Source organism: Anguilla rostrata, chromosome 19, assembly GCF_018555375.3.
Source record: "Anguilla rostrata isolate EN2019 chromosome 19, ASM1855537v3, whole genome shotgun sequence".
NCBI lineage: Eukaryota > Metazoa > Chordata > Actinopteri > Anguilliformes > Anguillidae > Anguilla > Anguilla rostrata.
Window position 1 is genome coordinate 9,426,377 of NC_057951.1, and position 26,677 is coordinate 9,453,053.

Below are 26,677 nucleotides of genomic sequence, written 5' to 3' on the forward strand. Positions count from 1 at the left end.
GTGTCGCTGCTCTCTCTCCCCATAATATATATATATATATATATACTAACCCTAATGATCCATGAGTTTTTTTGTGTTGTATGAATTCTGTTTCCATTAGTCTTAATATTATTCGCTTATTCTTAGAATGACCTCAACCGGCTCAATCTAGGACCCTGAGTAGACAGGTTGGAGGGAAGGGGAGGAGTTCACGAAACGGAGGGAAAAAGAAGAAGGGGCATGGCTGGCTAAGGTAGGGAGGGCACAATCGACAAACTAGGAAACTGGTGCTTAGAGGCCTAGTTTTATCTCCGTTCTCAAGTAGCAGATCTGCTAAAAAGCCTTGAGAAAAGATCTGTAAACACAAGGTTGAAGAACCTTGGATTCTTTAGATTGCCATGACTATTGGACCCGTTTTCTCTGTTTGACACTGATCCTGGTACCGTACAGGTGGTGGAGACTTGGGTGAGATCAACCCTTTTTTTGTGTTAGCTGAGACATTTTTGGTTTGCAAATTTGGACTATGTATATATATTTTTTATTTTTATTTTTACTTTGGAATCTTTTTTTTGGCATAAATACCTGGCATATATAACAGTTTGCTCTGCCTATCAACAAATTTGGCGATTTGATTGATAATTCATATCTTTGATAATAATTACCAAATTAAATCAAATAAATATATTTTACATGTTGGGTGAGTGAGGAGTTTAAACTGTTGATGTTCGGGATTCAGAGTGCCAGACATCAACGAGAGTGTTAACGGTTAAATCTGCTGGGTTCAGAAAATATACATTACACATTTCATAACATAGTACAAATTAAAGCTGGTTTAACATGCATGTGAATTTGCAACTCTGTCCTTTGAGCATACCGTATGAAAAGCACATAAGAATCACTGTCATTCACAAAGGTTACGATTAAATATTAAATATGAATAATTATAGAATTGTATTTAATGATTAATTAATGATTTTATCATTAATAAATTATCATTTGCGGAATAAGTCCGTACGACAGGAGGCAATAAAAGCTGTGTGGTGAAACCTGAGTGGAAGTGCCTGGAGGAAGTGTGTAAAGAGGCGGTGGCTGAAGGTGAGTTGTGTGAGTTCTGTGAGCTGGCACAAGGAGAGCGAGTGATGACTCAGAGGTAGTAGGAGTGAAGGGGATTGGGGGGAACGAGGAGAATGATTTACGGGCGGGCTGGCCGGCCACGCCGCGCGCTCTGGGAGAACTCTGCCCGGCACGTTGCCTCGGTAACACCCAAACCCGACGACAGCCACTACCTCTCCTCCTGCCTTTCCTCTCCTTTCACATCACTCCATCATCTCACACGTCTCTGTCTCCAACACACAAACACAGACGCACGCGCACACACACACAAGCAAACATTGACACAAACACACACACACAAACAGACAAACACACGTATGCAAACACACAGACACACACACAAGAAGGTCAACCGAAACTTACAGCCATTACTTTAAACAAGAAACAGTACGCCACTACAATAAAATTTAATTACACATGAAAGCTGTAGAGCAGCAGGAGATTCATATACAGTCAAATAAAGTGCAGGAGCTAACGGTCCTCACTTTTAATTACACATTAATGATCACATGACCTCTGACATCACGGGGAGATGATGTCAGAGGGTGCCTGTAAGGAGGCACATTTCCCGTTAGTCGGGACACAGAGGGACGCGACGCTAATGATGCTTCTGGAAGCGTCTGCACGTGTCAGCAGTTATCCCATTCCCCAGCGCACATGCGCGCACGTGCACACCACCAGGGCGATGGCCACGCCCGCCTCGCTACAGCAAACTCGAAATGCCAGTCCTGCCCCTCTCTCCCTCTCCACTGAGCCTCCACAGACCAGACATTCAGGACAGCCACGCTTTGCCCTTCATCCAACTACCGCTCGTCTTCCTCCTCCTAGTAGGCTGCCACTGCCTTTTACCCTAACTCATTTATCATCCTTTCCCCTCCCTTCATCTCTGTCTGTCTTTTACCCTCCTCCAATCAAATTTCTCACCAAACTGTGAGCTGCAGGGAAACCAAACTGGCATATTACCGATGCATTCATGTTATCATAGATAGGTTTCTAATTATCAAATTATTAGATAATCAATACATTCTGGATTTGAGAGTTTAAATTAATGGAGGAGGGCAAGGAGGAGGGGTTTGGTGTGGGCTATTTGTGGGCATAAGACAGATCTCTACCTGGACTGGGTGAAATCAGATGATTAACTGTGTGGCCAAAGTTAGTTACTAGCACATCAAATTTTTGTCATTAGTGAGCAACTTCTACCAGAGATGCTGTATGGCTATTTTCATCCAGTCTGAAAACAGTTGAAAAGTTAAGATGTGAGGTGGAGCAAGGATGTGATGTCACGTTTATTTGATTTAGGGGGTATGAAGGCTTTCCTGGGCTTGAGCAGACGAGCAGCCTAGGAAACCGTAAACAGTGGGTGTGATGCAAAGAGGGCAAGGACAGGCGGAACAGGAAGTGTTGAGAAGGCCGTTTGTTTCTGTCAGATGATGCAGTTGCCATGCTCAAAGGGTGTGAATTAATAATTATCGCTATATGCTCCAGAATAATGTAACTCCTTATCTGATATCCGAATATGGAAGTAGAACCACATACCATAAACAATCAAAAATGACATTTGTTCATAACAGAAGTCTGGCTCGACAGTTTCGGCAAACTACTTGCATGCACTGGGAAGTATTTCGTGAACAAGCGGTAGGCTAATAAGAACAGGCCGACATTTCCCGGCAAACTGGATTCTTCCGACAATAGCACTTATTCCTAGAGAATGCATGGATAAAAAACGCAGGTGTCAGTCCGTCTGTCGCACCAAGCATACTAACAAAAACAAGGAGCCCATTAGCCTCGTCCTGGTGCTTTGTGTGAGCGCTGCATTCCATGAAATTGGACCGGAGCCCGGTTTCCATCACGGTGACAGCTCTACTACAAGACAACGGACGGAACGTACTGTGCCCGAGACAACGAACAGATCCTATACCGTACCTCCTGCAGCTGTTCCAGCTCCTGCTTCAGCGTCTCCTGTTCGGCCTCCAAGTCCGCATACTGCTGCTTCAGAGCCTGGTTCTCCTCCAGTACCACAAGACCGCATTCCGCCGCCCGGATCTTCTCTCGGTTGGCCTCCGCAAGGTCCCGGACGAGCCGTTCTATCTCCTCCCGGCACTGATCCACCGTCTCTCCGCATCCTCCTCCCGCTGCCATCGCCCTTCTCTCCGTCTCGTGCCTCTCCGCCGTCCAGCGTTAGATGGACGGGAGGCGGAGGCTAACACGGCTGTTGAAAACACTAAATCTGCCAGCAGATCTCTGTACTTATCTATGCATAAACAACAATTTCAGTCGAATCAAGATCCTTCTCCCACATAGCATGAAAAGACGCCTTGTTTAAACAAAAAAAAGACAAAAGATTTCAAGTATCCCCGGTAAAGTTTAGCTTATAGAATGCAGCGATGATAATGTAAAAATGTACCACATGTCAATAATCTGCCTCGCATCCCTTCTAGTCGTTTCTTGCTTTGCCGTTTAAGTTATTTGTTTGTTTTTGCTTAATCATCTGGACGCCATCTCTCCCATCGTCTGTGGAGCAAAGTGCACAGGACTTGTTTCCATCCTTCTGCAGGTGACGTCAGTGAAAACTGGCGCATCACCCTGGTGCTGCCCATTTACGCTGAAGGGAGCAAACATGAATGGTATTCAAAGAGGAAAGGCAGTTAGGAACAAGTGAAAGTGATTTAAAACGAATAAACTGCAGCGTACAATGAACAGATAAAAACACCAATAATGCTCTTATTTGGGATGAGTTTGGAGGTTTAGGCAATTGTATTGGATACAACTCTTGAATGAAGAAAATCCGGTACATTTTGAAATTAGCCGTCACATTCTATTCAGAATTTTGTAATATCCAATGCACTACTTTCTGGTGGGGAAAAAAACCGAAATGCAATTTTGCACAATCATTTCAGCAAAGCGAGAGGAAATTCATTTTCGCCGCCCATGTCTTTGGAATTTGGATGCAGACAAAAGAATCAGTGACTCAATATTTCCATCTGCTGGAGCGCAGGAGCAACCAACCGCCATGAAATAAAGCGCAGGCGGAACAGGACCCGGTGTTTAGGGGTTTGTACAGGCATTCTGTGCGCAATGACCATAATATGTTGGTCCTGCATCTTAAAGCACAAATTTAGCGCAAAATATTTACCTAAAAAAAAAAAAAAATTTTTTGCTATCCACTTCGCCTGCAAGTGAAATTTGATATATTAGAGAGACAAAGTACCCATAAAGTACATGGGCTATCTGGTCAGTTCACATAGTATCTTTGTAAGTCCAACTGATAATATCCATTGACTGTTAAGATTTGACCTGTCAATTAAAACATTTTTTTCTATACCTGCATTATGCGTTATTACATTTGTAAATTGATATGCAACATCAACATGTTGTAAATCCACAACTATTATAAAGATATGGAATAAAATAAAACAGGATAAGTTCAACAACATGCATATCTCGAACACAAGTTTCCTGTAAAATTATCTGGAAAACATCTGTAAGACAAACATTGTGTGTCAGGGTGACTGGGCAGGAAGTGTTTGATTTTTAAAACCCCCTTAAATCCCCCACTTTTTATTAATTACTTCAGTGCAGCAATGTAGCCACATGTGGGTGGCATTTAGAACTCATGCCCATCCAATCAGAAGTGCTTATTTTCTAACTATAACTAACTCTGTTGCAGAATATTCTTTTTTTTTTTTTTTAATATCATCTTGACGCCATCACACACAGCTGGCTTACAGCTACCTACATGCAGGGGGGTGGGGGGGGGGGGGGGGGAGGAACAAAACAAATAAAATCTTAAATTTAAAATCTTTAATTTTTATTTCTTTAAAGAAAAAAACAGAGAAAAAAAAAACAACTCACAAGCACTGTGTTGAAAGACGCATAAACAACTTCTGTCCACTCCCCACCCCACCGACTGTGTTGTTCAGGCACAGTGGGAGGGGAGGGGAGTGAGCAGGGGGCAGAGGACAGGGGCTTTACAGCCAGTTGTTCAATCCCCAAGCCGACCTGCCAGACACACCAAGTACATTCAGTCCACAGTATTCAGATTCTGAGTTTTCCCTGCACAAGGAGCAGATTTTGCATTAAAACACATCACACATGAACCTGGTGATTCCGCAGCTGTCCAGTTCATTTCAACAACATCGTAACCTAATATGTCACGAGATGTGTTAACTTGAGAAAAGCGTTTTGCTGAACAGCAACCCCGTGTGGTATCAAGCACTTCAGGCGCAAGCTGTTACAGCAGTGCCTGCTTCCATCTAGCGATGGCTAATGTTATAGCGATACAGAAATACACTGGTCTTAAAATAAGCTATATATTTATTTGGAATAACTACGAGTCATCTCCTGTATCATATATTTTTTTTCTAAACACAGTTGTCCCCCAGGGCTGTTCATTGCACAGTCAGGTCCTGCTTTATGGCCCTGAACAGGCTGAGGAAGGACTCGGCCCACCTGTCTCTCTGGTGCCCCGTGGTGTTTGCCAGCTTGTAGGCGGCGTAGACCATGGTCAGCACCGTTCGCTCAAAGTCCGGCCCGCGGAGGTGGCCTCGGTGCCGGGAGAGGTCAGAGGTCAGGCGGCGGACGTCGGTCAGCTTGCGGGGCAGGACGTCCTCGCAGACGCTGGCCAGCACGCGGGTCCGCCGCAGCGACGCCAGCTCCGCGTCCAGCACGGAGAAGCCACCGCGCCCGTCCCCCATCCGCACGCCCGCCAGCAGGATCTGGAACGCACGAGGACCAGGAGCACAGCGCCGGCTTTCGCGAGCCGTCCGGCTTCCGCAGGCGAAGGGTAAGACCGCCCCCGCCCGCCCACCACCCACCGCCACGGCGACCCACAAACAAACACACTTCACAGGAAACGCTCGGCGAGTTACTGGGAACTTCCTCAGAACTGAGGGTTCTGCAGAAGCACTCACAGCATGCTGCCTTGAGGCCACAGACTCAGATTAGAAGCCAGCTGTTCAGATTTCAAAACAGATGCGTGCCCAGAACCTTCATGGGAGGACGAGTTCAATGGAACCAGTGGATATATACGACTACGTTACTTTTTATTTGGCAGGATTGTTTTTGTTTTTGTCTGATTCTGATTAGGCAAATGTGATTTCAGTGCTAGCTTGTACTTGGCAGGATTGTTGTTTGCTGAACAGGTTACTACACAGGGTTGGAGTCCTGATCTATGTGGTCACTTCTGGCACTACGATCTTTACTTCACTCTAGTGTGTTTCTTTTGCACCTCTGCACCTTGAACTAATGCACTTGTTGTACGTCGCTCTGGATAAGAGCGTCTGCTAAATGCCTGTAATATAATGTAATGTAATGTAATGTAATGTAATGATATAGATGGCCTAAGACTTCACTAGCGGTTCAGTCTAACCAGTTCCTTATAGAATTTACACACACACAAAAAAAACCAGAACAAGTGATTGGGCATTCCAAATTGTAGATAAATATCAATTAGAAAGTCCAAAAAAAAAAAAAAAAATCTGTGGCCCTTCACATGGAAAATTAAGGATGATAATTTTTTTTTTTTTTTTACATAAGGCTGCCTGAAAATAAACCAATTCACTTTTGTCTAGCAATTGTGTTTTATGAGCTGTGATCTCAAGACTCTCTAAAAAAAAAAAAAAGTTAAAAATTTTTTTTTTTTTTTTACTTGACAGACAGACACAAGAATGTTAAAAGCAAGGAATGAATAACAACATTATATCTGCACCGCAGCTGTCAGGGCTGTTCATAAAGAACCTGATATTTTTCACTGGCGGCTGTCCCAGGTTTACATGGGCTGCCTCTCATTAACTCAATCTCAACTCTTATTAGCAAGCAGCTCATAATGTTATCTCCGCCAAATTACACGCAGTACTGTGTTCACCGTGCATGTGGCATGGACACATCACACAGAAACACAGTGTTCAATTTACAGCTTCTGGTGACTCAAAGCCAGAAAAACAGCTAAGCAGAAAATAGGCATCAGCATCCTCATACTACCAGTCATGTGGATGCCAGAAATAAAATAATAAATAAAAAAAACATGTCTAGTCCTACGTTAAGCACCGGTCTCAGTAGTGTTAATTACATTTTTGAGCTGAATTCTTATGTCTGCAAACTTGTTTTGATGACACACGTATCACTGCACACCACATAACAGGAAGCGATCCCCAACACAGGAAGTGACCCGTTGGGACACACGTATCGAGGCTCTCTCACCTCAAAGAGCAGTTCGGCATCCTCTACGGAGTTCTGAAAAGTGGGGTTAACCACTCCCCTCTTCACTCTGAGAGCTGCTGGGTATAGTACTGGGGGGGGGGGGAGATCGAGACCGAGAGAGAGAGAGGGGGAGGGGGGGAGGGGTAATCAGAGCCACTTGTTTGATGGTTATGTTTTTAAATAGAATGTGATTTGGACTAAGCTCTCCTGCACTCTTTCAGCCAATACAGCACAGCACACATTTTTCATACTAATTATTAAAAATCAAAACCGAAAATAAAATGTACACGCTGCACATGCCAGTGCAGAAACCAACTGTTCTTTATCACAGTGTTCCATGGAAAATGGTGGCCTCTGCCAATTGCTATAGATAAAAGGCAGAGGATGTGATTCTGTAAAGAGGAATGAAGGAATTTTGCCCCCAAACATCTCTTACCAGTGGCGCCTCTCTGTTTGAATCTCAACATTTATATTTCCTGTTAGTGGTCTGCTGGGGCTTACTGGCTAATTCCCTTAGCTGACTCGCTATAAATAATCATATTCACTTGCACCATCCATGCCAGACTATTCATTTCAAATTTCAAATTCCTCATTAATGGCCCACACTCAACCGCCCCCCCATTACTCACTCTCAGCCCCCACACTGATAGAAGCAAGTCCAAAATACTCAACCCTCAAACAAACAACTCGAGGCTCTCTCTCTCTCTCTCTCTCTCACGCTCACACTCCTCTCATATACTCAGTCTCCTCCATCACCTGGGCAGGGCTTTGTGGTTCTATAATTGTGTAAATCTCTCAGTAAATCACCAGCTGTGTAAACAGTAAACCGTGCATAAAAAGGTATGCCGAAATAAACTGGGTCATGCATTATTTAAAAATTGACAAGACTGCTCTAGTCTGTCAATAATAATAATGACTACAGAGAGTACTGTAACACAGTGCTATATATGAAATTAAAACAGAGCTGTATATACACAATTAAAACACAGGCATTGTTTCTGCTCCAGTATAAAATAGGGACCTCTGCCTGTCAGTGAAATGACAGCTGGCAGCTGAAAAAGGGAAAAATTAAATCAGTAAGTCAGTTCTCATGATTGTCCCTCTCCTTCACAGCTGCCGGGTGTCTGTGAGTCTGTCTGTGAGTCTGTCTGTGAGTGCGCCCGGTGAGTCTACCTTTGTTGCGTTGCCCAGCTGCACGCGTGTAGAGGCCGCAGAGGATGACGGCGAAGACCAGCACCTTCCAGCGAAGCATGATGGCTCAGTTACCAGGGAAACGTCCGGGCCAGCCCCACAGTGGTCCCACAGTGTCCCCTCACTATGGGTGAATAAAGCACAGACCAGACACTGACTGCACTATCTGCTGCTGTATCCCCACACCGTATCCCTCCCTCTCTCTATGACCGTCTCATGCTGCAAGTCCTATCATAATGAGGTACTCACACTCACACTGAGACTCCTGCTCCGCAGTCTCTGCACCTCCCTCACACTGGGACTCCTACCCCAGTCTCTGCACCTCCCTCACACTGTGACTCCTACCCCACAGTCTCTGCACCTCCCTCACACTGTGACTCCTACCCCACAGCCTCTCCACCTCCCTCACACTGCAATGACTTCTGTTGTTTCTGCCACCTTGTGTCAGCTCTAATTCTCAATTCAACCCCTGCCGCACAGTCTACTACCGTACGTCCCGTCCCACCCTCCCCACCCCTCACCCCTCCCTCCCCACCCCCCTCCCCTTTCCTCTCCGGTTTGGACTACTCCCCGTTCTCAGCCTCAGTCTGGAATTCATTAGGACCCTCCAGGGTCTAACAGTAATGCTGTTTTATGTAGGGTGTGACGGGACTGTCATTACTGATATGACCTTGACCACTGTTTGAAATACGTTTCTTCACGCTTTAGGAAGTTTGAGTGGCGGCTGCTTCAGACTGGAAAATCTCTAGGTCCCAGCCTGAGAGGGAAGACCCAGCCTCAAGTGTCAACAGAAGTGCGAACTGGGCACAGCGAGGCCGACTGACAAGATGGTTTCCAAGCTGTACAAAACAGTCCTGACACGGGTTTGACCCCAATACAAAAAAATAATAATAATTGAGATTTTTCTGCTTTTATATATACAGTTTCACACAACACAATGCAACAAACACTCAAGAGCTGTCATCATGACTGATTAAAGCCATGCATTTAAACTTTTTTTTTCTTTTTGAAATCCAATTTTTCTGGCACGACAAAATGATCACACTGCAGATATAGCACTCTGCTTGGTTTCATGTTTCAGGTGTGTATATGTGGGTGTGGCCAATCAGCTGTGATTGCTGATCAGAAACACCTGTTGGGAGCTAAGAGCCTGTTCTTCACCACTCCAGTTCCTCTCTCTCTCAACCAGGAGGTCACTGGAAGAACAGAGTCCTACTTATGACCACTTCCCCCTTTTTTCTTTACTCTGGCCATTACATTTAACACTTTAATTAACACATTTAATCAATACATTTTGTGACTCCTCTGCTATGGCACTTTTGAGCCAGGGTCATAGCACCTGTAATAAAATATCCACATCATGATATCACTGTCAGCTCTGTGCAATTCTGCCCATCTCAAGGGATACTATTGTGATATGACATTATTATTGCTATTATTACATTTTGCATCAGCTAGGAAAAAACCTTTTTGGTTTAATGCTACTTCCTGTTGGCTGGATAGGGGAAGGTACAGATGTGGACTGAATGATTTATGATTGATTTAACTTGTTACAGCTCAGAGACCATTTAAAGTGGATCTGTATTGCACTCATTCAACTTTTTTTAATACGTTATAGATTCTCTGGGTGAAGAATTTGATGGCACCTCAGCATGTGAGACTGTGCAAGGGCTTGTGTTGTTTACTAGTCCTACACCATGCCAGACTGTTCTGAGAATACTGGGACAACGAAGACAAAACAGAGATTGTTTATCCCTTCATAGCCGTGGTGGATTTCTCCACAGAGAGCTTAAAGCAACGGCTGGCCGTAAGAGCAACAGCTCCGGGTTCAGACCGCGTGTAAATGATGGAGACTGGCGGCGAGTTTGTTCACATTCCTGCCTTGCAGTGTGTCTGGAAATATTCTGAAGAAAAGCACGTCTCTCCTGAGCAAAGCAAAGCAAAGCAAAGCAAAGCAGGTGTCCCCCTGTGACTCGGGCTCCGCCAGCCGGCCAATCACCGCTCATATCGGAACGAATCTGCATTCTGATAGGCTTGCTTCAGAAATCTCACGCATCTGTTCCACGTTCTACCTGTCCTACCTGCAGTAGCTGCTTAGCACTCTCACACAATCCAAACACCATATCTCTTTATTTAAAAAAAACAATAATTTCTCTCGCTCTGCTGAATCCTACCAAGGCTGTCAATTGTAAGTGAGAGCAAAGACCCTTGCAGCAGAGATGCTGTAAACAAAGAATCTCACACACAAGTGCTTCAAAATCAACACAAGTGAAGATGAGCCTCTAGCTTCTGTGTCCTGGACATGCCGGATCATAAAGAAGGATCAGAAGAGCATTTCTCCCAATGTCTGCCCCCCCACACAACCGTGCGCATAACCATGCACTAATGCCGTGCAAGTACAGCACAGTTCTCATCTGCTCTTTATCTACAGAAGCAGCCAGACCTGGGTCAAGTATGTATTTGTTTTGGATTCAAATACGTTTCTACGCTTTACCGATCTTGTCTGGTGTATTGGAACCGATGACATACTCTCAAAAAGTGCAGACCCCTCCTTCTGGTCATACTGCCAGGCTCAATTACACCAGGCAAGATCAACAGAGCACAGAAAAGTATTTGAATCCAAAACAGGTGTGGACGTTGGCTCAACGCTCCAGGACACATGCCATTGGTTCCCCGCACCTCACAGCTGGAAGCGGCCTCACGCGTCTAATCCTTCATCCTGGGGTTCGGCTCGGGGGTTTTACCCTGTTTGGTTTGGACCTCCTAAACGCGAAGCAAACTCCCATCTCCGGAATGTGTCTTTGAACAGAAAATACAAACGTCAAGAAAACAAGTCCATTTCCACCGGAGGGCTGCACCGGTACCGGAAAAGAGCCAAGTTTCCGACAGGGAAACAGAGGCCTTTGTTCAAAGTGGACATCACCTCACACTTGGTTTACCTGTAGAGATGGGACACCAATAAAAATGCACAGCAGAAATATACACAACTGACATGCATATCTACCTGCAGATGCAACATGTAAATAACAGCTTTAATCTCTTCATCTAGCCAATGGTGGATGCCTTCCGAATTCGTAACACTTTATCAATTGTATTAATGTATGAAAGAGGCCTAAGTGCAACTTTAACACTAAATAATTACACTACACAAGCACCCACATTAGCATACACTGAAAAATTATGCAATTGTGCCAATATAAATGACTCAAAGGGCTGGTGTGTCAAGTGTGTGTGTGTGTGTGTGTGTTCTGCATTGGTACTACTACTGTTACAGTAGCATTAGAAATGAAAGTTTCACGTGAAAAAAATTAATCTTGATCTCACGAGACTGAACAACACCCTGATTGATGTCACTTTGGAATGGCCCCACACACACACACCAGGCTTTTGAATTAATCCTGTCGACACAGCAGCTGGGGAAACATTTCTTCCTCTCAAACTGCCAGAAAGAGGGAGGAAACACTACTGGTCTGTGTGAGGAGTGTCTTGAACCCGGTTACAGAGAATCAATGGCGCCAGCACACAGAATGCAGGATGAGCTTCTGTGGGAACTGTGTCAGAGGAAACAGTTTAAAATCACACCGAAAGGCACGGAATCATTATCTTAGCGGTTCAGCCACAGCACACAGCTGAGCTTGGAGCTATGGACTCAGTCCCAAAGCTACAAACCTGGACTTGATTACGAAGTCATACTTGGCGCTCTACTGTCATGCATCTCTGCACTAAAAGCTTTAAGTCATAGTTCATTTAATCTGCACTCTTAATCCATTACTGAATTCCAGGCCCAAAGTAGTAGGAACTGACCTACACAGTAAAATGTTCAGTGTTAAATCAACTATCCCTACTGGACTCACATTTACTCTGTTAAGAGTTGAATTAACACAGGGTATTTTACCTTGTAGGTAGGAAGGCCTTCCACTTCCTGGCTTCTTGGTGCTGGAATAACCTTGAAGGCAGCGGTGTAATGCAGTATAGTGCAATCTAACTGCTCTAGGTTCTCTGACAAACACACTTTTAGCTAGTAGCAATATATATAGTAGTATATTTTCTCACTGATGTCAGCCAAAATGGACTAACGTCCCCAGCATTGAAATCACAGCGCAGTGGGACAGCGCTGCCGTTGGCCGGTGGCTGTCCCCAGTGCCTCTCAAAGCCCGGGAGGCCTCCGGGACCGGGAGGGGGTGCTGGAGGCGCCCACAGGTGAGTGAGGCTAATTGCTAATTAGCCCAGCTGCCGCCGGCTGCTTTCGTCAGGCTTTCGTCAGCTTCCACAGGAGGAGGGGAGCGCTAGGCGGACACGCCCGCTGCAGCCAGCACCTCCACCCCCCCCCCCCAAAACGCACAATTCCCCAGGCGAACCAAGACCTGCAATGACTCTCTAGGCCCCCTCTTAGGGGGGTTGGGGGGGGGTGTTCACTTTTCACTTTCATTTCCTGATTTGCTGCGACGCTTGTGACACAGGACCCAGCTGCCCCTGGCTGATTTTCCTGGGGCCTGACGTGACGGCCTCACTGTCGCCGTGTCACAGGGACCAGCAGCCGTCCGCGCCAGGATCTCCTCACACTCAACCAGACGGGCTGCGATGGGCCGCAGTCCCTGTGCGCTACACACCGCTAGCAGGAGGCACACACAGCACCAGCAGCACACGCGTGTGCACTTCCACACTGTGGGAAACACGCAGCAGGGGGCTCCAAAGGTTAACTGCCTCAGCAGCCCAGCTTGGCCAGTAATTTCACTCCCAATAGTGGCCATAGTAAAGATAATCTGAACTGATTTATAGTTTGCGAACTCTTTACTGCAGTAAAGAGTTTTTCAGCTAACAACTCATTATACAGCATTCACATGAGCTATTTGGCTGAGTAACTCTTGGTCGATAACTTCTAGAATCCTCCAGCGTATTCTGTCTGAATGGTGCACTGCTTTCTATCTTGCTCTGTACCGCACGATGAACAAAAGCTATTGGCAGGAAAACTACCAACCCAGCAAACACACGCATAAAAACAACACAAAATAATACGCCTCCTGTGGCATTTCCTGTGACTTGGGTTTACTGTTGCTCCAGCATGATGTGTGTGACAGGAGTTTGTGCTTCTGCACGTGCAAGGAAATGCATATGCACTTGGTCATGAGGAGAGAATACAAGTCAAGGTGTATTCCCTCCGCATGGCCAAGCCAGAGTCACCTGCAGCTTTTCATCACTCGTTTTTGAGACATACAGCTGGAGGGTGCATTCTTTCTAGCATGTTCTGTCCATTCTATTAGCCTCTTCCTGGCCTGAATAATTCACACATGCACAATGCTCCTTCTGCTCTGTCCCAAAGCCAGCGAGGACCTCAGAACCATGGACAGCGGCCGCCTCACCTGCAGCTCTCACCCATCTGCTAAATGTGCCATCCTTAAACTGCCGAGCTCATGTTTCATATGAAAGGTGTGACCTTTTCCATAAAAGGCGATATTCTGTCAGTCAGACTCATTCCTGGCTGCCTGGACTAATTTATGTGCTGAAGTTCACCTGTACCAGCTCTGAAAAGAAAAACGTCTTCAGCAAACATTAAACTATGCATCACTCTGCCCCCTCTCTCTCTCTTCCTCCCTCTATCTCTCTCGCCCTCTCTCTCTCACCATATGACACAGGTATGCTGACACTTGCATTCAAAGCCAGGCTCTGTGAATCAGCTTGGCAGCACAGCAAACTCGAGAGCACTCAGAAGACACTTTCAGCTTTCCTAATCTGATAAGATTAATAGGATAGAAGATGATTTAACCAAAGATTAATCAACTCATCACAAAGAAAACAATTGTCCCCTTTGCCCAATCTCTGTAAAGAACATGCATCAGAGTCGAGCCTCTCTGCTCTGTCCAAAGGAACTGAATAACACTGACAGGATTTCAAGAAAGAACTTGAAAAAGTATGATATCTTTTCTCTGGGCATCTGTAAATTATCTTGCTGTTTGAACCTTCATATTTCTCATGTTTCAACATTATACATGACTGGATGATGAGGGCACTCCTGTGAAAAGGACACTTCTAGAACAGGCCAATCATGTAAAAGGGCATTTCTAGAACAGGGCACTAGAACTCAAGGTGAAATGCAACTTCCAGGACATAGAATTAACATGAAAGGGCACTTTGTGATGTGTGTCACCCACTGTTCCTACTCCTCTCAGGTTAGCTAAGGTAAGCTGCCCACATAATGTTCTGGCTACATAATAATAATAATAATAATAATAATAATAATAATAATAATAATAATAATAATACAACAATAATAATAATTATTATTATTATTTGCGATCACAACAAATGAGATAGAGTTGCAAAGATGGCTACATGGCCTTATTGAACGATACACTGGAGAGCAAAATAAGTAAGACTGAAATAGTGTAAGGAGTCTAAATGAATCACAGAGCAATAGTGTAATGCTGAAGCAATAAAACGCAACATCTCTCATTGTCAGTAAGGACAACAACATCGACAACAGAACAGCACCAGGTGCAGCCAGCTTATGAACAGCGCAGCGTCCGTTTTTGGGCACTTACGAAATTGCGTGCAAGCCACAACACCTGATTCAACAAATGAACCAATCAACGAAGCCCTTCATTAGTTGAATAAGACCTTCCACAAGCTAACTACCTGGACATTCATTCATCACCATGCTAGGCCATACAGCAAGTAAACACTGGAAAGCCAGAAAGCTACCAATTTAGGTAGGTTCAAGTGATCAGAAAAATCTATCATAGGAAAACACTGTTATGGTTTATTATAATGAATGAAGAAGTGCAGTTAAACTAGAGGGAAGTTAGAAGCGTGGAGGTTATGAACTGTCTGTAGAGATGGGTCTCCAGGCCCATGCCTGAAGGCCGACAGTGACTTTACAGTTTAGATTCATGATGCCACCTCACCACTCAGTACTGGAGTCTTTAGAAGGTCACCTAACCTACACTGTGCAACAACACTGTGTTTATCAACCAAACAACAGGAACGGACCTTGTGTTCAGTGTGGCTTTTACACCTGACGCAAGATTTTCATGAGGTTGGAAATATTTATTAAAAATCCCAGAGAGATTTGGATGTGTTCTGTGAGGTGTTGTGCTCTCGGTTGGACTGCCCCCTTTCTCCCTCTGCCCCCCTCTCTTAACCTGCCTCCCCTTCTCCCTGTCCCACACAGGCTCCCTCACTCCCTCCTGAATCTCCTTTACTTCGCACTCTCTCCCTATCTCTCTCTCCAGGCAGTAAGGATGCACAGACTGGTCCCTCCGCATTGCTTGACCCCATAAGCATGCCATCAGAGGGGCCGTGCGCTGACAGGCACCGACCAACGGCTGCGTGCTCTTATCTAACTAAAGGCACGAGGGGAGGAGGATAACGGAACCTCGAGAACAGGTAATTAAAAAATCATAAAACTACAATACAACTACAATATGAGAGCGAATCTGTGGTGATCGAAATTCTCTCAGCCCATAGCAGTTTAAATATAAAAAGTATAATTTATATATAAATATTGTTATAGTAGTGTCCTGCATTGAAAGTGTTGTTTCTAGTGTAGTATGTGTTAGCTAGTTTTTTGCACCGGTTCTGACTCAACAACATTGTTACCCCCGCCTAATACAGTTGATGCGCACGCGAATAACAGTTTTCCTCTGAAAGTGTCTCTCTGTTGTACAGATGTATTTACACATGTTAAACTTACTGTCTCTTGTTTTAGATGCATACTGGTTTCAAACAAATTACACACATAAATATGAAGCAAAAAGATTGATATTTAGCAAGCGTTCTCCTGGGCATTAAGATCATTGCGCACGATGCGAAAAATGTATTTTAAGACGTACCGCAAATATCACTTCGTATAGGCTACTGATTTAATATATAGGCCCAGGAAAGAACATTCTTCGTAGGTTTACGCACCAGTCGATAGCAAAATATTGAGTCGTAATGGGGTGTTCTAAGGACACCATGTGGACCCAAAATTTCACATGGTATATAACACGTTGATAACTTAACATAGTCCACCTTTTGTTCATTTACCACAATCTAAGTAAACAATTAGGGTCGTTAATTTATCGTCATTTCTCCTCTTGGTACAAAACTCTGGAGAGGGACTCTGAAAAACCAAATCACATGTGGCTTTAATTCTCAACTTTCCACCTAGTGAGTCCTGGGGCATATCGTGAATGGCAACTAATTAACCTTGGCCAAAAAAATAACACTTACATTTTTATTGTAGAATAAGGAGCAGAAAGCGAAGCATGGTGTGAATTTCCCGCTTTTACGCACGAATACATGGCACGCGTTTTAGAGTTCAACACCTCATTGGGGCTGCATCAATTGAGTTTGTTCATAACCGACAACATGAATGTTTTTATGAACGAAACGAAAAACGGGCAATATACTGTAAATGCCTGTTCCCATTATGTAGGGATAAACATGCACGTTGCGCACTGCTTCCGGGAGTACAGGGTTTTGCCAATTCGAGCTAGTTTGTGGTAATATACGCACGGTTACATAGGCTACTATAATGTCTCTCACTCACGATAAATCGCACAGGATATACTTATATGGATGCCAAAGGCGTTGCAAAAGGACTGCATGTGTGTATGTTGCTGTTAGTAAAGATCCCACTGATAATTCCAGACCACAAACGCACAGAAAGTTCGCCAGTTAGTCGCAAATATTTGCACTCTAAAATCATTATCTGTAGCTTATGTTTCAAATTATAATCAAATTATTTTTTTAAATTAAAACTAAAATTGAATCACTTTTTAATCACTAGCACAACCACAGATATCTTTGCGCGTACTGGGGGGAAACTTTGGTCCGCACCCAAGAGCCAATACTGTCTGGCTGCTTCCCTCGTCTCCGCTGGACACACCAGCTCACCTGAAATCTCCTCCAAAGTACTTTCGAATCTGTCAATAAACAGTTGGGCACAAGCTGACGTCTACACACTTCAGAACAACCTATACCGCACAGAAGAGTTTAACCTCTTCTGAGTGTGTATGCGTGCATGTGTTTGTGTGTGCATCTAAAATCAGCGATACAAGAATCATAAATATCATTTTTATACCTCTTAAGTAACGGTGAATGCACTCAAAAGAAGTGTTGACATGAAAGTTACCCTATACCTTACTCAAGGGAACAGTTGCAGTTCCCCAAGATTTATGGCTCCAAGTTTGCATAGAACAGCCAGAGTCTTCTTAATTTAATACAAAGTATAGTCCGAAAACTCGATTGTTGGATTTGTTAATGGGAGCTATAATCAAATAAACCAAGATCAATCAAATCTATTAAATAATTAAGTTTGGGAATAGTTCAAATTAATCCCAGTGTTTTAAATAATTAACCCCAGTTAGGTTTTAATGAATCCCACATGATTCGTAATTTTCCTTCTGGCTCTGAATCACAAACCGTTCCTGCCCTCCCCCCACCGTAACCCAGAGCCCTCTACCTGTTAGTCCCCCGTCTGCAAGAAGGATCACAAGGAGGCACTACATAATCTCATTCACTGACACTGAGTTGAGTGGTTTAGTCACAGTACCATCATAACCTTCATTCACTGACACTGAGTTGGGTGGCTTAGTCACTGCTGTACATCAGACGGAGGCCCATAACTGATTCATCCAGCACAAATCAGAGCCACCGCGCTCTGTGCTCGGAATTCCAGGAGACGCTCGCTCTCTCGCTCGCTCTCCGAAACGCCGTTGAGACTAGCGACTGCTCCCATTACGGACATTAATTAACCAGAGCCGCAGAGACAGGGCTCCGTTCTGCAGTCCATTAGCGCAAGATAATTACGCAGCAGACGCGATCTTTAAACCAGCCTTTCTCTTCCACTGAGGCAGCCGTTTAACGCCATAAACAAACAACCGACGCGTATTCGGCCTCTCCGCGCGATTGCGTCGTCACAAAACTGCAGTCTCACTGGTTGTCGTGTTGCTATTGCAGACATAGGGCATGTAGTGTACAGTATTTTTAAGATAAGAGGAGGTAAACGGTTCTTACCACAGAGTTAAGGGCTCCGAAGCGTCATATAACCGTAGCCACTTTGAATGTCTGTATGAGCTACTTCATTTACAACAGTGTAGCTGATCTGTACAAAACTGTCAGTTAAATTGAAAAGAAAAAAAAATTAGGCTAATAACTGAGGTTAATGTAACTAAGGTCAAGTACTTTTTATGAGCATACCATAAATTCACCACATGGGACCTTATCCCTAGAACATCAGGATACAAGCCTACTATTATCGTAACCACAACAGAACAGTACTGTCACGTTAGATTGCTCTGCCAATAGTGATTTGCAGGATTTTCCAAAGTGCTGCAGAGACCTTGCAATAAAATAATTTTAAGAAATGCACAGAGGAAAACAATTAACGTGTGCAAATCAATACATTGTTCAGGTGCTGGCTGCAAAATAATTCCTGCATAAACTCACCCAGGTCCAGTGCAGGTCACTCGTCTTCTGTCACACCTTTGATGCTTGTTACTCTTTTGTAAAACAGCTGTGTGTGAGAACACACTAAATTGCTGGGTTGAAGAGTTCCGGGGGTACTGCTCTGCAAAGGGAAGTCTGCTGACTGCTCTAAAGAGCAGAAGGAAACTGAAGTTCCCCGCCCTGACCTCGCGAATCTCGCCACAAAGACGAGAGATACCTGTACTGCGGCTGGGTGAGTATATGCAGTCAGCAAACTGATCTTACACTGCTCTCATGCATTTCTACTGCTATCCTGCTTCCCGTATGTTTGAATGAAGACCAAGTTATCTTCACATTTGTGTTATGAGGGGGAGTGATGTAACTGTAAAGACTACGTTCTTTTCATAAAAAATCACAAAACATAATTGAAAGATATAACACACACACAGAATATGATTTCTAATTAGCAGTCATAGTGTTTAAAAATATTTTTCTTTTTTGTCTGAAAGTTTAGGGGCTGAGCTGACAGTTGAAGAGGTCAGAACAGATGGAGCTGAAAACCAGCAAGCTTGCCCTCTCCACCGCCTCCAATGTCTCCAACTCCTCAGCGGGCAATGACACAGCCACCCTGCTGCCTGAGGCCCCCTACCAGGCAGTGGAGGTGGTGTTCATAGTCCTGGTGGCAGGGTCTCTCAGCCTGGTCACGATTATTGGGAACATCCTGGTCATGCTCTCAATAATACTCAACAGGAACCTGCAGACCATAAACAACTACTTCCTCTTCAGCCTGGCATGTGCAGACCTGATCATTGGGGTAAGCTCCATGAACCTGAACACAGTCTACATTGTGATTGGCTACTGGCCTCTGGGACCTGTGGTGTGTGACCTATGGCTGGTCCAGGACTACGTGGTCTGCACTGCCTCTACCATGAACCTCCTCATCATCAGCCTCGACCGTTACTTCAGTGTCACCCAACCGCTCAGCTACCCGATGAAAAGGACCACCAAGATGGCGGGCATGATGATCGCGGTGGCCTGGGTCCTTTCCTTCTTCCTGTGGGCACCGGCCATCCTGTTCTGGCCATTTATCGTGGGTGTGCGGACCGTGCCGGACACAGAATGCTACATCCAGTTCTTCTTCGAACCAACCATCACCATTGGCACTGCCATTGCTTCCTTCTACCTGCCTGTCGCCATCATCATGATGCTGTACTGGCAGGTCTCCAGGGCCAGCAAGAGCCGCGTGAAGACGGGCAAGTACGAGCCCTCAGGATCAAAACACGAGAACCCATCCAGCACCGAGGTTGGAGACCACATTTCCACCCCCGACGATGACGACGATGACGTGGAAACCCAGGGCACAGACAGGAGCCGGAATGGCGGCGCCCCTCACACAGTAGGTGGGGTCTGGGGTGGGCAGGAGGAGGTGGGAGGGGCTCAGAACCCCGACTCATGCATGAGTGACAGGGGGCCGGGGCAGCTTGGGAGAAACGGCATCGCTATGGCCACCCGAAACCCCGCGGTGTGCACCATCGTCACGGTGACAAAGCAGGCGCCCAAGAAGAAAGCGGCACCATCACGTGAAAAAAAGGTCACACGCACCGTCATGGCCATCCTGGTCGCCTTCGTGGTCACGTATGCGCCCTATCACATCATGGTGTTCATGAACACCATCTGCTCCACCTGCGTTCCCAACGATATGTGGATCTTCAGCTACTGGCTCTGCTACATCAACAGCACCGTCAACCCTGCTTGCTACGCCCTCTGCAACGCCACCTTCAAAAAAACCTTCAAACAACTCCTGCTCTCCCAGTACAAGGACAATCGCTTGGGTAGATAAACAGACGTGTGTGTATTTCTAATGTAATTTCACCCATTATCATCACTTCTCAATGTTTACCAGTGTCCTGTAATCACACACCAATCCCCCGTTACCACCACTCTCCTATAACTACAGCTGCAATAGATTTGTCTTTATTGTCTTCCTCCTAATTTTCTTACCAATGACATCATTGTAAATGCCACTGTCCAGCAGTTATTAATCCATACACTGGCCCAGATCTATCTTCTGAAACTTTACATAAATTTGGCTATCAGTTTTGTAAAGTCACAGATGGTGATCTTTAATTACACAGAATGTAGCTTTACTATGTTTGTCACTTGACCATGCTTTGCATTTGTAATCCATATGTGGTTAATTAAAATAAACAGACAATTCTGAAGTGAGCTGATATTTTTCCGTATATGTGGAATGGGAAATCCAAGGGTCAAGGTAAGTCCAAAAAAAGCAGGAAAACTTGGGTAACTCTACTTTGGTATATGACCATTTTGTTTTTTTACTTGTAACTTGCCATTGTTTTGATGCAGAATCATTTGGGACCAAGTAAGGTTTTTAAGGAAATGTGTAGTTTTATGTAAATGATAGAAAGTAGTTGTTTGCTTTGTGTATGTGAGTAGAAACTAGGCATTTTTTTCTTTGTATTTCAACAAATAATTTTGCTGAAATACAAATAAGGACAATTTAACAAACTGGTCAACAGGTTAAAAACAGCCTTGACGACTGGCATGCTTTTATCTTGTCTATACAGTCACCTGTTGCAGCAAACGACTCAGGCTAGAGGGCTATAGTTTACAGTCTTGCATCTATTTCGATCTTGCGTTTTGAATGGGATTTCTACAAAATAAGTCACATTTTATATCTAGATGGATTTGATGAGGATGTAAAGTTACGACAATCGATTTCATTTTAAACATACAATGCTTAAACATTCTTGAGCACAGGAGTTGCATACCTTTGTAGGAGAAAAGATGTATACAGGCTATTTAAAGTCTGAAACTTCGCCGAAGAGTTTCAGAGGTAATTAACAATTAATGACCGGTGTTGTGCGCAAGCTCAGCTGCTTGGCCTGGAACTTGCGTTATAGCTCCCTCTCCTGGATGCTTTGGCAAACAGCAATATCAATTGCCGAGGATAAGCAAAGGATTTAGGACCAATGATGATTGCGACACCAGACTGCGAGAAGCCCTGAGGGAGTTCACTCGAAACACGAACCTATTCGCTTTGGGAGAATTCCAGAGGGGGGAGGGACTTAATTTACTGTGCACAAAAACTGCATTCAAAAAATTTGCCTTCAATTCAACTGCCGTGGTGCTCTGGCTTAAACATTCTGTGCGCAACAAATAGCAATTCTTCTCTACACTGTATTTCTCACGGATATCACCGACTGCTGAAATGGACTAACGTCCCAAACATTAAAATCACAGCGTGTGTCCCCAGTGCCTCTGAAAGCCTGGGAGGCCTTCGGGACCGGGAGGGGGTGCTGGACGCACCCACAGGTGAGCGAGGCTAATTGCTAATTAGCCCAGCTGCCGCTGGCTGCTTTCGTCAGGCTTTCGTCAGCTTCCACAGGAGGAGGGGAGCACCTAGCGGACACGCCCGCTGCAGCGCCGCATGAGCTAGCAACTCCAACCACCCCCCCCCCCCAAACGCACGCGGACAATTCCCCAGGTGGACCAAGACCTGCCATGACTTTCCAGGACCCCCCCCCCCCAGGTCTTCAGATAATGGAAGGATGGATGGATTTGACCCATTCCATTAAAAGCAGGAACGAGTCTTCATGATATGACCATCACCAACCTGAGGATCTGTCTCATTACCATGAGCTCCCCCCCCCCCCATCTGCTTCTCAAACATGCAGACCACCCTGATCTAAGCTGGTGTGAACCACTCCACAGCACTGTCAACCTAGAGAAGATCATGATTGGGCAGCGGGGTGGGGGGTGGGGTCACAAGTCAATGTGTACTCCCTGCGCATGACCGAGCCAAGCAGTCTCTGCCTCAGAGGATTCAGACTATTTCCTCTCCTCTTTTCATCATGCGTTATTGAAACATACACCCCGAGTCTGCATTCTTTCTACATATTCTATCAATTCTATTAGCCTCTTCCTGGCCTGAATAATTCACACATGCACAATGCTCCCCCTGCTCTGTCCCAAAGCCAGCGAGGACCTCAGAACCACGGACAGCGGCCGCCTCACCTGCAGCTCTCACCCATCTGCTAAATGTGCCATCCTTAAACTGCCGAGCTCATGTTTCATATGAAAGGTGTGACCTTTTCCATAAAAGGTGGTATTCTGTCTGTCAGACTCATTCCTGGATGCCTGGACCCCTGATATGGTTTGCATAGAGACAAAATCATGTTGGAACGTGTAAAAGTTAGATTTGTACTAAAATGTTTACACTGCAGTGTGTGTGTGTGGGTGTTAATGTGGCTGCTTGTTAATTCAGGATAAATATTCACATGCAAGCACACACACATACACACATCAAGCCACCAGCACACACCTATAGCCTCCTACAAACATAAGCTAACTGTTCAGAATAAAAAATTAATTTTAAACCTTATCAGTCTACTGATGAACTTGTGATAGGAGGGAAGCGAGCCCAGAGTGCTTCAAATGGCTAAACTGGATGTACATACATGCACCAGACAGGCATTCAAATACTGTCAAATACAAGGAACCTATATACGTCACCTTTGAAAGGTCGTTTCTCTCTCTTCCTCTCTTTCTCTCTCTATCTCTCTCTCTCTCCATATGACACAGCTACGCTGACACTTCTATTTAAAGAAAGTCTCTCTCAGCAGCACAGCAAACTCAAGTTTCAGCTTTTCTCTTCTGATAAGATTAATAAGATATAAGATGAATTAACCAAAGATTAGTCAGCTCATCACAAAGGAAACAATTGTCCCTTTCACCCAATCTCTGTAGCACATCCTTCAGAGTCGAGCCTCTCTGCTCTGTCCAAAGGAAGTGAATAACACTCACAGGATTTCAAGTAGGAGTGTGAAATCTTATCCCTGGACTTTTTGTAAATGATCTTGTCATTTGCAGCTTCATATTTCTCCATGTTTCATCCTGATCTGAATCTTTGTGGAATCCTGTTTTCATGTTTTAGCTCCATGCGATTGCTTATGATATATTACGTTAAACTGCACAATCAAACAATGCAGGCAACTGACACTGAGCAAACATATTCAGACTTCAAAACAGGCAGCGCTTGCAAATAAAATGTTGAGTTATTCAGAACCTTCCAAACATATGTGTGCGCACAAACAACACACACACACACACACTCTGGAAAGAAGGCGAAGGTATGAGAGAAAGTCCATAATCATTATTTAAACACTGTGAACAAAATCATTGCCGTAAAAATAATCTGACCCCCCACCAACCTCTAAAACATTATTAAAAATTAGACAAGTCACCTTTGAATGGAACACTCGAGTTGTAACCTACCCTGCTCCAGCATTACACGCCAGCTTCATTAAGGGCTTTATTAAATAGTTATAAAATGAGCTCTTTTGGTTTCTTCAAAGGAATGTCTGTCTGTCTATCCCGTTGCTAAGAGACACAGAGTTGAGGGATGAGTCACAAGGAGATGATGAAAACAGTGGTGCCTTTGTCTGAAGGGTGCTAAGTGAGAGAGAGAGTGGGTGAGTGTGTATGTGTGTGTTTGCATGAGTGCGTGTGTATGTGTGTGCTTCAGCTTAAAGCACCTCACCAGAAAGCAACCATTCGCCTTCCTGTAAACACAAGTCTGCTGGCCAGAGTTGTCACGGAAAGCCTCAATACAGCACACCATTTCAACAGCACACAGCACCTCATGACATTTTGACTCATGTTGCTCAGGTGACAGGGAACTTTGAGGACATGTCACTCATTAAATCTAATCAAATCGTATTTACATAGCACACCACATGAAAAAATTGTCACAATAAGCTTCAGAGTGTACCCTGGCCTAAAGCCTGACAAAGCAGGTCAAGGGTGTGGGTTCACTGGGACAAGGCGTGGTCAGGTCAATTATCAGTCCACCACATCAGTTCTGGACAGGTCGTGTGGGTCTTAATAATAATAATAATAATAATAATTTGCGATCACAACAAATGAGATAGAGTTGCAAAGATGGCTACACAGCCTTATAGGACGATACACTGGAGAGCAAAATAAGTAAGACTGAAATAGTGTAAGGAGTCTAAATGAATCACAGAGCAATAGTGTAATGCTGAAGCAATAAAACGCAACATCTCCCATTGTCAGTAAGGACAACAACATCGACAACAGAACAGCACCAGGTGCAGCCAGCTTATGAACAGTGCAGAATGAGTTTTTGGGCACTTACGAAATTGTGTGCAAGCCACAACACCTGATTCAACAAATGAACCAATCAATGAAGCCCTTCATTAGTTGAATAAGACCTTCCACAAGCTAACTACCTGGACGTGCATTCATCACCATACTCGGCCATACAGCAAGTAAACACTGGAAAGCCAGAAAGCTACCAATTTAGGTAGGTTCAAGTGATCATAAAAATCTATCATAGGAAAAAACTGTTATGGTTTATTATAATGAATGAAGAAGCGCAGTTAAACTAGAGGGAAGTTAGAAGCGTGGAGGTTATGAACTGTCTGTAGAGATGGGTCTCCAGGCCCATGCCTGAAGGCCGACAGTGACTTTACAGTTTACACTCATGATGCCACCTCACCACTCAGTACTGGAGTCTTTAGAAGGTCACCTAACCTACACTGTGCAACAACACTGTGTTTATCAACCAAACAACAGGGCCGGACCTTGTGTTCAGTGTGGCTTTTACACCTGACGCAAGATTTTCATGAGGTTGGAAATATTTATTAAAAATCCCAGAGAGATTTGGATGTGTTCTGTGAGGTGTTGTGCTCTCGGTTGGACTGCCCCCTTTCTCCCTCTGCCCCCCTCTCTTAACCTGCCTCCCCTTCTCCCTGTCCCACACGGGCTCCCTCACTCCCTCCTGAATCTCCTTTGCTTCGCACTCTCTCCCTATCTCTCTCTCCAGGCAGTAAGGATGCACAGACTGGTCCCTCCGCATTGCTTGACCCCATAAGCATGCCATCAGAGGGGCCGTGCGCTGACAGGCACCGACCAACGGCTGCGTGCTCTTATCTAACTAAAGGCACGAGGGGAGGAGGATAACGGAACCTCGAGAACAGGTAATTAAAAAATCATAAAACTACAATGGGGTTCTTTTACATGCGCAACGTTTGCTGAGTGTTGGCCACAAAATATCTATTGAGGCATATGACATAATTATGGAGAGCGCGCATCCCTCCAGTGCCTTCGGCTGCACGGATGACGGACACTCACGCAGTGACCGATAGACACAATATGAGAGCGAATTTGCGGTGATCGAAATTATCTAAGCCCGCAGCAGTTTAAATATAAAAAATATAATTCACACTACTGTTATCATAGTGTCCTGCATTGAAAGTGTTGTTTCTAGTGTAGTATGTGTTAGCTAGTTTTTTGCACTGGTTCTGACTCAACAATATTGTTACCCCCGCCTAATACAGTTGATGCGCACGCGAATAACAGTTTTCCTCTGAAAGTGTCTCTCTGTTGTACAGATGTATTTACACATGTTAAACTTACAGTCTCTTGTTTTAGATGCATACTGGTTTCAAACAAATTACACACATAAATATGAAGCAAAAAGATTGATATTTAGCAAGCGTTCTTGTCCTGGGCATTAAGATCATTGCGCACGACGTACCGCAAATATCACTTCCTATAGGCTACTGATTTAATATATAGGCCCAGGAAAGAACATACTTCGTAGGTTTACGCACCAGTCGATAGCAAAATATTGAGTCGTAATGGGGTGTTCTAAGGACACCATGTGGACCCAAAATTTCACATGGTATATAACACGTTGATAACTTAACATGGTCCACCTTTTGTTCATTTACCACAA

The 26,677-nt window shown here is 44.6% G+C and overlaps 3 protein-coding genes across 10 annotated transcripts in view; 1 reads left to right on the plus strand and 2 right to left on the minus strand.

Moving 5' to 3' along the window:
* The window catches only part of LOC135245992 (protein bicaudal D homolog 1-like), a 14,641-nt gene extending 9,866 nt beyond the window's left edge, over window positions 1-4,775 (minus strand). For all 3 annotated transcript variants that reach the window (XR_010327483.1, XR_010327482.1, XM_064319466.1), the window contains exon 1: window positions 3,016-4,775. Coding sequence is in view for 1 of the 3 variants with exons in the window: in XM_064319466.1 (XP_064175536.1) it covers window positions 3,016-3,231 (216 nt within the window). In the remaining 2 variants the exon portion in view is untranslated. The remainder of the gene's footprint in view (window positions 1-3,015) is intronic.
* A 103-nt stretch (window positions 4,776-4,878) lies between these two features.
* The window catches only part of LOC135245998 (protein FAM180A-like), a 47,152-nt gene continuing 25,353 nt past the window's right edge, over window positions 4,879-26,677 (minus strand). For 4 of the 6 annotated variants that reach the window (XM_064319478.1, XM_064319477.1, XM_064319480.1 and 1 more), the window contains exons 3-6: window positions 8,464-8,605; window positions 8,047-8,100; window positions 7,291-7,379; window positions 4,879-5,807 (exon numbers count right to left, since the gene is read on the minus strand). In XM_064319478.1, coding sequence (XP_064175548.1) covers window positions 5,481-5,807; window positions 7,291-7,379; window positions 8,047-8,100; window positions 8,464-8,542 — 549 coding nt within the window. In that variant the 5' untranslated portion in view covers window positions 8,543-8,605 and the 3' untranslated portion in view covers window positions 4,879-5,480. Of the gene's footprint in view, window positions 5,808-7,290; window positions 7,380-8,046; window positions 8,101-8,463; window positions 8,606-8,730; window positions 8,755-26,677 lie in introns of those variants that run through there. The other 2 variants (XM_064319481.1, XM_064319482.1) reach the window with 2 other exon arrangements.
* LOC135245963 (muscarinic acetylcholine receptor M2-like) lies at window positions 19,344-21,071 on the plus strand. Its single transcript, XM_064319376.1, has one exon. It carries the CDS (start codon window positions 19,439-19,441, stop codon window positions 20,729-20,731), a length of 1,293 nt encoding a protein of 430 aa, XP_064175446.1. The 5' UTR covers window positions 19,344-19,438; the 3' UTR covers window positions 20,732-21,071.